At 39.5% G+C, this 12,087-nt stretch overlaps 1 protein-coding gene and 1 long non-coding RNA gene across 2 annotated transcripts; both read right to left on the bottom strand.

Annotated features, from left to right (window-relative positions):
* Positions 1-360: 360 nt before the first annotated feature.
* On the bottom strand, positions 361-7,426 carry LOC139933623 (polymeric immunoglobulin receptor-like). The gene is made up of 6 exons (XM_071927766.2): positions 7,390-7,426; positions 6,734-7,060; positions 5,231-5,551; positions 2,874-3,203; positions 718-761; positions 361-507 (listed from the first exon to the last, which is right to left on the bottom strand). Exons 1-6 carry the CDS (start codon positions 7,424-7,426, stop codon positions 361-363), a joined length of 1,206 nt encoding a protein of 401 aa, XP_071783867.2.
* Positions 7,427-10,654: 3,228 nt separating this feature from the next.
* LOC139933604 (uncharacterized) lies at positions 10,655-11,656 on the bottom strand. Its single transcript, XR_011785606.2, has 3 exons — positions 11,585-11,656; positions 11,462-11,505; positions 10,655-11,270 (listed from the first exon to the last, which is right to left on the bottom strand). It is a non-coding gene; the product is annotated as an uncharacterized LOC139933604 (long non-coding RNA).
* Positions 11,657-12,087: the final 431 nt, after the last annotated feature.

Here is a 12,087-nt window from a genome sequence, read left to right as displayed (position 1 = left end):
TTAAATCACCAATATTAAAACATGTAAAGGTGTAAATGTGAAACAAAGCAAAAAACATTACAGGTGAAAGCTAGTGTGAAACACAGCAAAAAATATATAATAGTTAGCATTACAGGACTGTGAAAGTTAACTGCAATGGAGGTCAACATATAGGGTTTAACATGAAAGTCCAAAGCAAAATCAATAAATATGTTTTAAAATACAACCTGATAGCAAAAATAAAAAGAATCTGTACAAATTGTTACAAAGTTCAAGCAATTTATAATCAGACAGTGGGGAAGTTGGTTACAGTACAGTAGAGTATTAATTGTTAAAATACAAACTCAAGACTTGAGCTCTGGGCACAGTTCTGCATACCTTTCAATTTCTACCTGCTTTGTTGCAATTGATGACAATTTGATTACAGTAGATGTCTTCCACCGCAGCGAGGTTTTGGTAGTCAGACTCCTGTTGGTCTTCTGCATCATCATACTGGTGCAAGGTGCTCTGCTGTTTGGAGGAGCCCAGCTTTGCGCGCGCCAACAAAAACAACCAGAGATGAGAGGGCACAGTGACAAAGAAGAGAATGTGCTGATGTATTTTGAGGCCCCAGTTATCTGTAACATCTGTCAAACCACTGACTAGTAACTCAACCATTGCATTTACAATAACCTAGAACTTAGAACTTTGTAGAACTTTTCTTTGTATATATCATCCTCAACCCATCACTTCTCCTACCTCATCAGTGTTGCTTGTGTTTCTGTTCATGTTGACTCCAGCACCTGGAACAACACAGATTTACAACACAGCACAACAGATAGCATCATAGTGTGTATGGGTGTGTGTGTGTTTGCATGTGCGTTCATGCGTGCTTGTATGTGTCTGTACATTTTGTGTGTAAAACATACCTTGCACTTTGTAACATTTCCATCTGTAAACCATGACTAGGGCAAACGGCAGTAGTGTCAGCACTACAGCCACGCTTACAGGCACAACGATAACCGCAGAGCTAACATGTGCAGCACCTGTAAATATATACACAACAGAATAAAATGATACAGTCCAGAAAACAGTCCGTATCAGTTACACACAATCTCTAACACACAACAGCAAAGGCAGCACCAATGCTTAGAAATATCACACCGTTTTTCACGTTAATGTAGTCTTCCACATTAGAGGTCACAGTGGGGGAAATGCTGTCTGCTGAGGAGAGACTGTTACGTTGGGGAACAGGATTCATTAGCTACTCACTGAAACTGATGATTCTTCATCCATACAGTAGAATATTTATGGTTTAGCATATACAAATTTACAAAGTACATTGACAGCAGTCTTATCCCTAGAAACCCCCTTGTAGCAATTTGGGTATAGCAAGATGATAGAGGTTTTGACATAACAAAGCTCTGAACTGGCATTCATTGATTTGATGACAAATGTGGCTGCAAATTTCCCATTTTCTTTATTCTTTTTTTATTCAGCCAGGGCCAGTGGCGGCGCCAGAGATTTTTTCTTGCTGGTGCTACAGTGGGGCTGAATTATTCAGTGATGGTGCTGAGAGATGCAGGCCTACTGGATGGTAATACATTCGCAAGGCCAGACGCGCGACATTCAAAAGTCAGTTTCAAGCATTATGTCTGCCTACTATAAATACCTCTGTTGATTCACAAGCACACGCAAGTGATAGTTCTAATATAGAAGTGAACTGTGACAGCGTCAACAGCATCGGAGACAACCCGGGCTACACCAGAGCATAAACAAACAAACCCAACAGAGCTTCCGACCCACAGCGCACAACATGAATCACCAGGTACGCACCAATCCTGCAATCAGCGTTGTGTGCTTTTCAACCGAAAAACGCAGCACTAACCTACAATGTCCACTGTTATTCGCATCACATAGACAGGCAATGCCAAAAGATACACCATTATTAAAGTCAAATAAGGCAAACAACAGATGCAAGGCTTTACCAGGAGTTGAACAAATCGTACTCTGACCATGCCTCAATACCTCAATTAAAAACTACTGAATTTAAAACCAAAATCAACAGAATCACCGCTTAGAAGTCCAAGCAAAAACAGTAGGCTCAACAGCAATAAATGTAATATTTTAGGATTTGCAGGAAACATAAGGACTATGGGGTATCCACAGTTTAATACATCCATGGGTATCCACCACAAAATAATTATAATCAGCACTCACCCAGTATTCCCACTAGCACTACTATGAGGAGCTTGAAAAGTTGAAGTTGGAATATCATCCTCCACGTTCTGTATAGTAAATAAATCTTGCGTGAGTGAGAGTGAGTGACATCACTAGCTTAAGTGGCATCACTAGGTTCTACTACTGATCTGAGGACAGAAACAGCAAGACATTGACAACGAACTGACAACAAATAAGCAGAAGTGGATCTGACCTTAGACCAGCGCATAGTTAGTAACTTTATACTGCGAGGGACAAGGGTGCTATGGTAATTGGGGGCTCTGTCTGACTAGATCAACTGGAGAAACAAGCTGTATTCAAAAGTATACAGAAAGAGCAGCTATAATTTGTATGTCAAACTTCAGTTAATTTCTTGGTGGTGCTATGGTGGTGCTATTATAATTTCTGCTGGTGCTATAGCACCAGCAAGCACTGGCCAGGACCACTTTTTTATTTAGAGTTAAGATTTAAGATTTTTGGGGGGCATTTTTTGCCGTTATTTGATAGTTCATAGTGGAGAGAGACAGGGAAAATTGGGAGAGATAGTTGGGAATGACATGCAGCAAAGGTCCCAGGCTGGACTTGAACCCAGGACAGATTAAGGACGTCATGGTTACCAAGTCACCCCATTTGGGGTACAGGAAGCTGTATTTTCACTTCCACATGCTTGACTGTAGCTCTCTTCAGAATCTTACCCACTGACAGCTGAATCTTGGTGTAGTCAGCAACACTCCACACCCTGTCTGAACCACACCAGTACGTCCCAGAATCCTCTGCTCTCAACTCAGTGATGGTGACCAAGAAGAAGCTGGACCTGACATCGTCTTGCAGTGTGAACCTGGAGTCAGTGTGTGTCTTCTTGCCTGCCCTGGCTTGGCTCGTCACTATGTGGTCACAGCTATAGCGGTGGTCCCCCTTACAGAGGAACTTAACGTTGTTCCTGTGTTGTGGTGGATAGGGGCACTGCATAGTGACTGGATGTCCCTCATTGCTGGTCACATTGTTTGACTTCACACAGCACCACACTATCAATGTCAAACAGAAGGAGGTTTGAGCAAAATTACTTGAGGAAATTACTTCAGAATGTCCAAAAATGTCCACTGGACTTGAATTTGAGGAGTTGAAGTCGTTCTGCCGCTCATCCGAGAGGCTTCATCAGTTCTACTGATGGTGGGGAATGATTCACACCATGATGAGTCAGCATTGCATCTCCTCCAGGTTGTGAATGGGAGTAAGCTGGCATGTTTGTGAATTGCCGAGGTAAAGATTTTATGACAGCGTTGTATGCAGCAGACAAATTATATCGCAGCCCCCCTCCCTCTGTTTAGTGAGGGTTGCTCCAGTTTGACGTAAATGGCCTCCTTAAAGGGTAACTTCAGTATTTTTCAACCTGGACCCTATTTTCCCATCTTTTTGTGTCTAAGTGACTAAAGGGGACAACAATTTTTGAAATTGGTCCAGTATTGATTGATTGTTATTATAAGTGTCTGACAACATTATGGAAAGGACCCTACAGAGAAATGGAACGTTTTTCTTTACCTTTCGCTTGATCCGGTCTGTGTGTAACCAAGTCTTGCTCAAGTCTCGCGAGAGTTGAGTTGTTGCAGGAAGTTACACATCAAGCGAAAGGTAAAGAAAAACGTTTTATTTCTCTGTAGGGTCCTTTCCATAATGTTGTCAGACACTTATAATAACAATCTGAGCCTGTCAGTGGCAAAAACAAGCACTTTTAGCGGACGTACATTGACGGTGCGATTTGCCCCGTCGGATTACATTGCAGCCCGTTTCGCGGCTGCCAGCGATGCGATCTCGCTCAATACTGGACCAATTTCAAAAATTGTTGTCCCCTTTAGTCACTTAGACACAAAAAGATGGGAAAATAGGGTCCAGGTTGAAAAATACCGAAGTTACCCTTTAACACCTCTTTCAAACCATCTGTCTTCTCTATCTAAAATGTGTAGATTATGATCCTTGAACCTGTGTTTCTTGTCCTGTAGGTGAGTGTAAACCTCTAAGTCTTGACCTGCGGGGCTCGCTCTTCTATGCTGCGCCATTCATTTGTTGAGGGGCTGTTTAGTCTCCCCGATGTACAAGTCTGTACACTCATCACTGCACTTCCCAGCATAGACAATGTTGCTCTGTCGGTGCTTTGGTATGCAGTCCTTCGGATGAACCAGTCACTGTCTCAGCGTGTTACCAGGTTTGAAAAACACCGGGATATTGTGTTTGGCAAAAATCCTCTGGAGCTTCTCGTAAACTCCAGCTATATATGGGATGACAACTTGGCACCGTCTTGCATTGTGATCCCTTTTCCTTGTTGGCTGGCTTGGATCTTGTTGTGCAAAGCCTTTCAAAGCCTGTTTGATATGATTTTGTTGTGTAAGGTCCGATTGGATGAATGGTGTGAAACAAAAAGGAGATACTGTTTTTTTTCTTCTGAATTGGTTTTCTGTACACCTCGATGTCAAGTTTACCCCCTGCTTTTAGGGGGACAGCACAGACACATCCTGATTTTGCAGAGTTAGAGCCGTCCCAGGGTCAACAAGGGCAGTGGAGTTTGTTAAGGTGGCAGAGATTTGCATACAGAGTTGTTTCGCCTCTGCTTTGGTGATGTTATTCTTCTGGATGGCCAACTCTGTGGTGGTGATCATACTGTGGAGTTCCCCACCATTCAGTAGAACTGATGAAGCCTCTTCAATTTTAAGTACCTAAACTACCTGCAGACATTACTTCAGAATGTTCTAGAAATATCACAGTGGCCTACATTGAAGATACTCTGGGTGTGCTTGATACATACAGTATGTCTTATGGTAAGCCATCCCTTCAATCAAAGAATATTCTTAGGAATGATATGATGCAGTATACAATCAAATGTTTTGTCAACCTTAGACAAATTTTCAGCAGGCTTCAACTAGTCAACCTTTCTCAACTAGTATTCTGCAGAAAACTATGCTTTCATCAACCTCATTACCATGCTGTGAAACAGGCAATGGCTCCTTAAGTAGTAAAGCAACCCTGTAATATGACTCTTGGTAGAACTGTGACCTCTCACCTTTGACTTCCAGCTTAGTAACAGAGAAGACATCCAAGCTGTTGATGTCACGGACGCCACATAGGTACGACCCAGAATCCTCCTGGGTCAAACTGGCAATGGTCACCGTGAAGTTGCTTGACACCTTGTCATCATGGAGATTGAATCGTCCATTTTGGTTGTGGTCCGAAGTGATTATTGCCTGCTGCAGACATGTGGAGGGCTGGCTTCCTCTGCAGAAGTACTTGAGGTTGTGCTGGTACTTAGAGTGGTAAGGACAACTGATGGACATGGAGTCTTCCACATAACCCTGGACTGTGTTGACGTTATCACAGCACCTGTCTGCCAACGAAACAATTAACATCAGAGACTGTCACAAGCACAGACACTAGGTACAGAATAAGCATGAGAAGGAAAAACATGACAAGATAGCCAAAACCCCATTTTACATAAAAAAGAAGCAAGATTGAGAGCTTTTTGTCAAACTGAATTGTGTATAAATGATTTTAATTTAACTACATATAGAGGAATGATTCAATGTAATGAATAATTTATTATTCTATTCTATAATTATTACGTTTTTTGTTTGATTTTGTTTGATTTGATTTTGTTCGATTTTACTATTTTTCTTAACATCAGCACATTAGGAAAAATAACCCTGCAATGTCACTCCATAGAGATGCCTCAAAATGCATAGCACACACTCTAACTCAGTCATTCTTATAAGCTTCCTTTTTTGTCACCTTGATACAGATACTGTAGAAAGATGTCAAGGAGATAGAGGGAGAGGAAGTAATCAGATAAATCATTGTATGCAGTCCATTTTGGTAATGGTGTTTCGTTTTTCTGATATCAAGAGAAGAAACAGAAGGGGGAATTGAAAGAATTCAGGGCGTAGTCTTTCTCCAAAAATAACTTCTTCCTCTAATTTCCTATATGGGATTATATGAATAATGACTTGAGTTACCAAATAGTTTTGCAATTCTTTGAAGGAACCGCTTTTAGAAATGTACAATATCTTATCAACTCCACCAAACTGACCACTTCCATTGTCTACATAACTACTACATAATTTCATGGTTCTTTCTTGCAAACACCAAAATAAATACTTACCAACTCTACCACTGAACTCTTGAAAATTGTGGACCCGAAAAAAAAAGCCTGCAGTTTGTCATGCTTGAACGTGAACCACAAGTTTTAGATGTTAAAGTGTTAATGTATTTTTTTGATATATCATTGACGGTTGGATGGATTGATTGTTAATTCACTATTTAATAATTTGAGTCAGCCTTTCAACTTAACAAAGCTTAACAAAGCAGATATGGGACATATAACAATGACATGAATAATCAAAACAACACTTTCAACATAAAGCTGCACTGCTTTATGTGTTTCAAAAGTTTGGGTAACTGACTCTATTGTAAGTCATACGTTTTCTTATCTACTGAATTTGAAAAATGCAACTGATACCAATACAACTGCTCCCACAAACAAAACAGTGTTATTATTATTTTTTTTTTTTACCTGGAACTACCTTCAGTTTTACTTCAGTGTAGAGATCTTTGCCAGTCCTTGCCACCCCACACCAGTATTTCCCAGCGTCTGTAAGTCTAAGGCCAGAGATGGTCACTGTGAAGATTTTCTTCTCTTTGTTGTCAGAGATGGAGTATCTGTCCCTCTTAGCTCCTCCAGTCTCAACAAGAACTTCATCATAGCCACAGCTTTCTTTGCACAGGTACTTCTGGTAAGACTCATATCCATTTTCATAGGGGCAGAAAACTTCCACTTCTCTCCCCTGGTATCCAGCCACATGTATCAAGTCTGCTGCATCAGTGGAATATCTCAGAACAACTGCAAGGAAAAGACAAGAAGAAATCAAAAGACTTCTGGAAACATGTCTTCATCAAACATTACTTTTAGTCTTTTTCATTTTGATTTACAAGGCTTCTTCTTGTCAATTTCACACTGCACATTTGATACTCAGTGAGGAGGGAAGATTTGCAATTTTTTTCTATGATGTAATTTGTCTCATTCTATCAGGTAGACATTCATGCTACTGTGTTAAAGCTGTGTAATGAAATCATTCATAATAAAGAGTTACAAAGATAAGGTAATCTACCATAGACCATTTTTAATTACATAAAATAATGTTGTTCGTTTACAGCATCTAAAGAACTTACTGCAAAGGATGAACAGTGGGTTTTGTCGGCTCCACATCTTCATGTGCTGCAAGGTCATAGAAACTAGATTTGGTTGGAAACATTTCACACAATTCACAGTTCCTCAAACTGAAGTTAATTCTGTTGTGGGTGTCTGGTCTACTGGGCATGCGCTCTGTGTGTGTGTGTGTGTGTGTGTGTGTGTGTGTACGTCCGCATGCGTGCTAAAATGTAAAACCATGAACTTGGGTTTTTTTTTCTTTTCCACCTGTTGGAAAATAGAAGCAAGGTTTCTATAATTATTCACACACATACACAAATGTAGACTATTGCGCCCACAATGATGCTGTGAATCAACACACCATGCAAATGTTGAAACCTCTCAGATCAAGACTCAGATCAACAACTGACATACAGTATATGTATTATCAACCTAAAAATATGACCCTGTTGGATTCGATCAGATGGAAAGTTGGTTGTCCTATATATTTTTCAGGTGCTAATTTTCTGGGATTTATTACTTTTCTGAATTTTCTTAAATTGATGTGACTAAAACTTAAATTAAATTGACTTAATGTGATTTACTCTCATGTCTTATTGTACTATTTTATTGCTGTATGAACTGTGTGTGTGTGTGTGTGTGTGTGTGTGTGTGTCCTAACAGCCTGTGAATTAATGGAGAGCTCTAGCATAAGCGTATCTTACCTTATCTTATCTTATCTTATCTTATCTTATCTTATCTTAGGTAATGCTTTGCCCACCAGGTGGCAGCTCTGTTGCATATCTATGAGAGGAGTTGGTCCAGCTTGCACTGAGGTGTAGTTGACATAAAGCACCAGCACAATCAGTATAAGAGCATACAAATGTAATCAATAGTCCACCTACTGTTGTTTTGCCTCAAATTCTTTTGATCAGAATTGTGCAAACTATTTCTCTAGTAGGAAATGAAATATAAATATATACAAATATCATTTGGCTTTCTTAATTATATACCTGAAATGAGTTTTGGGGATATTATGGATTCACCCCACCTGCCCACCCCAGAAGTTTGGTTGTCATTAGTGCAAGTGGGCGTGGCCTATGACATTTTGGCTTATAACTCAAACAGAATTTCACCAATCGCTATGAAACTTGGTAATCATGTTCCAACCTGTATATAGAACATGCACACCAATTTCCATACAGATCCGACCAGATTTTGCCCAACAGCAGCATTTTGAATGTACAGCTAAACACAGTAAAGCCAATACGAAGTTGGATATTGACACCTTTTAACTTGCGATTACATTCTTCAGTATCAGAACTTGATAGCTTGGGGCCTGATGACTTAACAGCCTAATCTGACAAAACTGACAGTAATCTTAATGCAAACTTCCACGTTTCAGCATGAACCCAGCCATCGCCGCTATATTTAATTAGTTAAATTTATTATTGAGCGTTAAAAAAAAGGTACAAAGCCTTTATTATTGGGGAGACAATCCCTTGAGGATTCTATCCATTCATTTTGGAGTGTTTAGGAGTAATAATAATATAATTAAGTTTAGATTAGCCCAGAAGGAAAAATTGTATTATTTGGCAAAATAAAAATAGTTGGGACATATAACCAATATTAGTGGGAAGATTAACCCTGGAGTCTTATTGTGTGATTATTTAATGGCTTTTTATTACTTTTGACTTAATGGGGCCTTCGAGGATTGGGGAATTTCTGGGATATACCCTTGCTGTCGCCCCCGACAGCATCCTAGTTCTTTTGTCAGTTCCTGTTGATTACCTTATCACATGTTTTATATATTTAAATAAAAAATGTTGGCTTAGCTTAGTATTAAAGCAGCAGGAGCATTATTGATCATGTTTTTTAATAAAGGGGAAGAATTCTCCTGGCTATACTCCTATATTGGTGAAAAAAGGATGCAGGTTTTTGCTTCCCTCTGGCAAATGGTTTAGCAAGACATAATGTGCAATTGTTTAAAAAGTCATGCATCATATTTATGCTGATCAACTATTAATTTTAACACCTTAAATATTTTAAATCATAATTATTGTTTGTTGTCGTTGCTTGTGCTGGCTTACTCTGCTGGCTTATAATAATGCTATATGTACCAAGTAATAGAAGTCCACCTTCCGGTGTAAAAACTGGAAAAAAACAAAACAAAAATCTGTTTTAGCAATTTCCTTCCTTTTGATGTTTTTGACATAGGCCTATGCTAACTGTAACTGTGACAAGGAGGGAGGTTTTTCTGAGGTTTCATGACTGCGGCTTTATCATATGTAACCCATTCCAGCAGTCTATTCCTTCAATTGTGCAAAATCCAGATATAACCCACTCATTTGCTACAAACCCACATGCTGTACACATTTGTTTTTCTTTCTTTGTTGTCTGTCATTATGGCGTAACAGACAGGGTTTATACTACCACTACATAGATTGTGAAGTTTTCTATCTTAAAGTTAATATACCTTCACCCACAAATCTCCACCTGATGTTGCTGCCTGGGTCAGAGAGGCGGTCTGCCTTACTGTAAATCTGACCACAGCCATTTGTAGAAAGTAACAGTAAAAGACTGAAAGGAGTCTTCAGCTCTGCCAGAGATTCTTCTATTTGGAATACAGTAGCTTCACATGTTTGGTACTGTATCAGAACTGTAAAAATTTGCATTTTAATAACTGAGTTTGACAAATAACAGGGGTTTGTAGACAGGCCTGTTTGGACTGAGGTCAGTCCCAGGTTAGAGGTGGAAACCCCAAACTGAGCCTAAAGGATCTGGATCTCTCGTGGATCTCACTCTAGGGAGAAAGACAGAGAGAATCTGGGCAGGAAATGTTAATCACAAGAAACTACCTACATTAATCTCCACTGAACATAATGAATCACCCTATCCACTATAAACCCTCTGGCCATCAGGCATCGACTACATAGACATTACACAACATTGCTACATATGCATTCTGCTACTCACCTGATGTTCACCAGATGCTACCTGCTTTCATCCTCTTCTGAATTCTGATTAACAGCCCACACATCCACCTCACCGCTTTCTCTCTCCACTTCTGAGGATCCCTGAAATCCATTGCTATGTTCTAATGTCAGGCTGGATGAATTGCTGCTCACTTATTTTAATTCATCAAACAGTGGGAACTGAAAACTAGTGAAAATATGCTGATATGTTTCTCATATCCCATTTTAAGAGGTGCAAAAAACAATGCTGTTGTGTTACTTCAATTGGTTTACAATATTTATTTATTCATGTTTGCAATAGTTAGATATAAACTTCAGTTACATTGTAGGTATTTAGCTGAGAGGGTTATCCAGATCAACTTACAAAGTGTGCAAGTGCTTGAAATTCTTAAATCACCAACATTACAAGTCACCAATATTAAAGCATGTAAAGGTGTAAATGTGAAACAAAGCAAAAAACATTACAGGTGAAAGCTAGTGTGAAACACAGCAAAAAATATATAATAGTTAGCATTACAGGACTGTGAAAGTTAACTGCAATGGAGGTCAACATATAGGGTTTAACATGAAAGTCCAAAGCAAAATCAATAAATATGTTTTAAAATACAACCTGATAGCAAAAATAAAAAGAATCTGTACAAATTGTTACAAAGTTCAAGCAACTTATAATCAGACAGTGGGGAAGTTGGTTACAGTACAGTACAGTATTAATTGTTAAAATACAAATTCAAGACTTGAGCTCTGGGCACAGTTCTGCATACCTTTCAATTTCTACCTGCTTTGTTGCAATTGATGACAATTTAATTACAGTAGATGTCTTCCACCGCAGCGAGGTTTTGGTAGTCAGACTCCTGTTGGTCTTCTGCATCATCATACTGGTGCAAGGTGCTCTGCTGTTTGGAGGAGCCCAGCTTTGCGCGCGCCACAACTTCTTGATTTTCATAGATCTCAACAGAAAAAATAAAACAAAAACAACCAAAGATGAGAGGGCACAGTGAAGAGAAGGTGTTTGTATATATTAGAGGTCCCATACATCTGCCAAACTACTGACTCAACCACTGTATTTAGAATAACCTAGAACTTAGAAACTATGGTTTGTTTTTTTTATATATCAGCCTCAACCCATCACTTCTCCTACCTCATCAGTCTTTCTTGTGTTTCTGTTCACGTTGACTCCAGCACCTGGAACAACACAGGTTTACAACACAGCACAACAGATAGCATCATAATGTATGTGTGTGTGTGTGTGTGTAAAACATACCTTCCACTTTGTAACATTTCCATCTGTAAACCATGACTAGGGCAAGCGCCACCATCAGCACTACAGCTACGCTTGCAGGCACAATGAAAACCACAGAATCTGGAAATAGATACACAACAGAATAATAAAAATAAGACTGCAAAACATACAATCCAAGAAAGCCTACATAAGTCTCACATATCAGTTATCACACCATTGGGGTTAGCGTTTTCCTTCCACATTAATGGTTAATATGTGATAAAGCTGGTTCACCGCACATAGACATTCTCACACACACACACACACACAGAGACACAGACACAGACACACACATATGTACTTTTGATAGGTGTCCCAGAGATGTGTGTTGTCTGTGAAGAGACGGGCTCCACAGCAGGGGTCACAGTGGGGGAAATGTTCAGCTGAGGAGAGACTGTTGGGGAACAGGTTTCTTAGGCTACTCAATGAATCTGGTCATTCTTTGTCCATATAATAAATAAACTGGTTGATTTTCAGTTCACAAA

This window comes from Centroberyx gerrardi, chromosome 3 (assembly GCF_048128805.1).
Source record: "Centroberyx gerrardi isolate f3 chromosome 3, fCenGer3.hap1.cur.20231027, whole genome shotgun sequence".
NCBI classification, from domain to species: domain Eukaryota; kingdom Metazoa; phylum Chordata; class Actinopteri; order Beryciformes; family Berycidae; genus Centroberyx; species Centroberyx gerrardi.
This window is presented reverse-complemented; position numbering and strand designations above follow the sequence as displayed.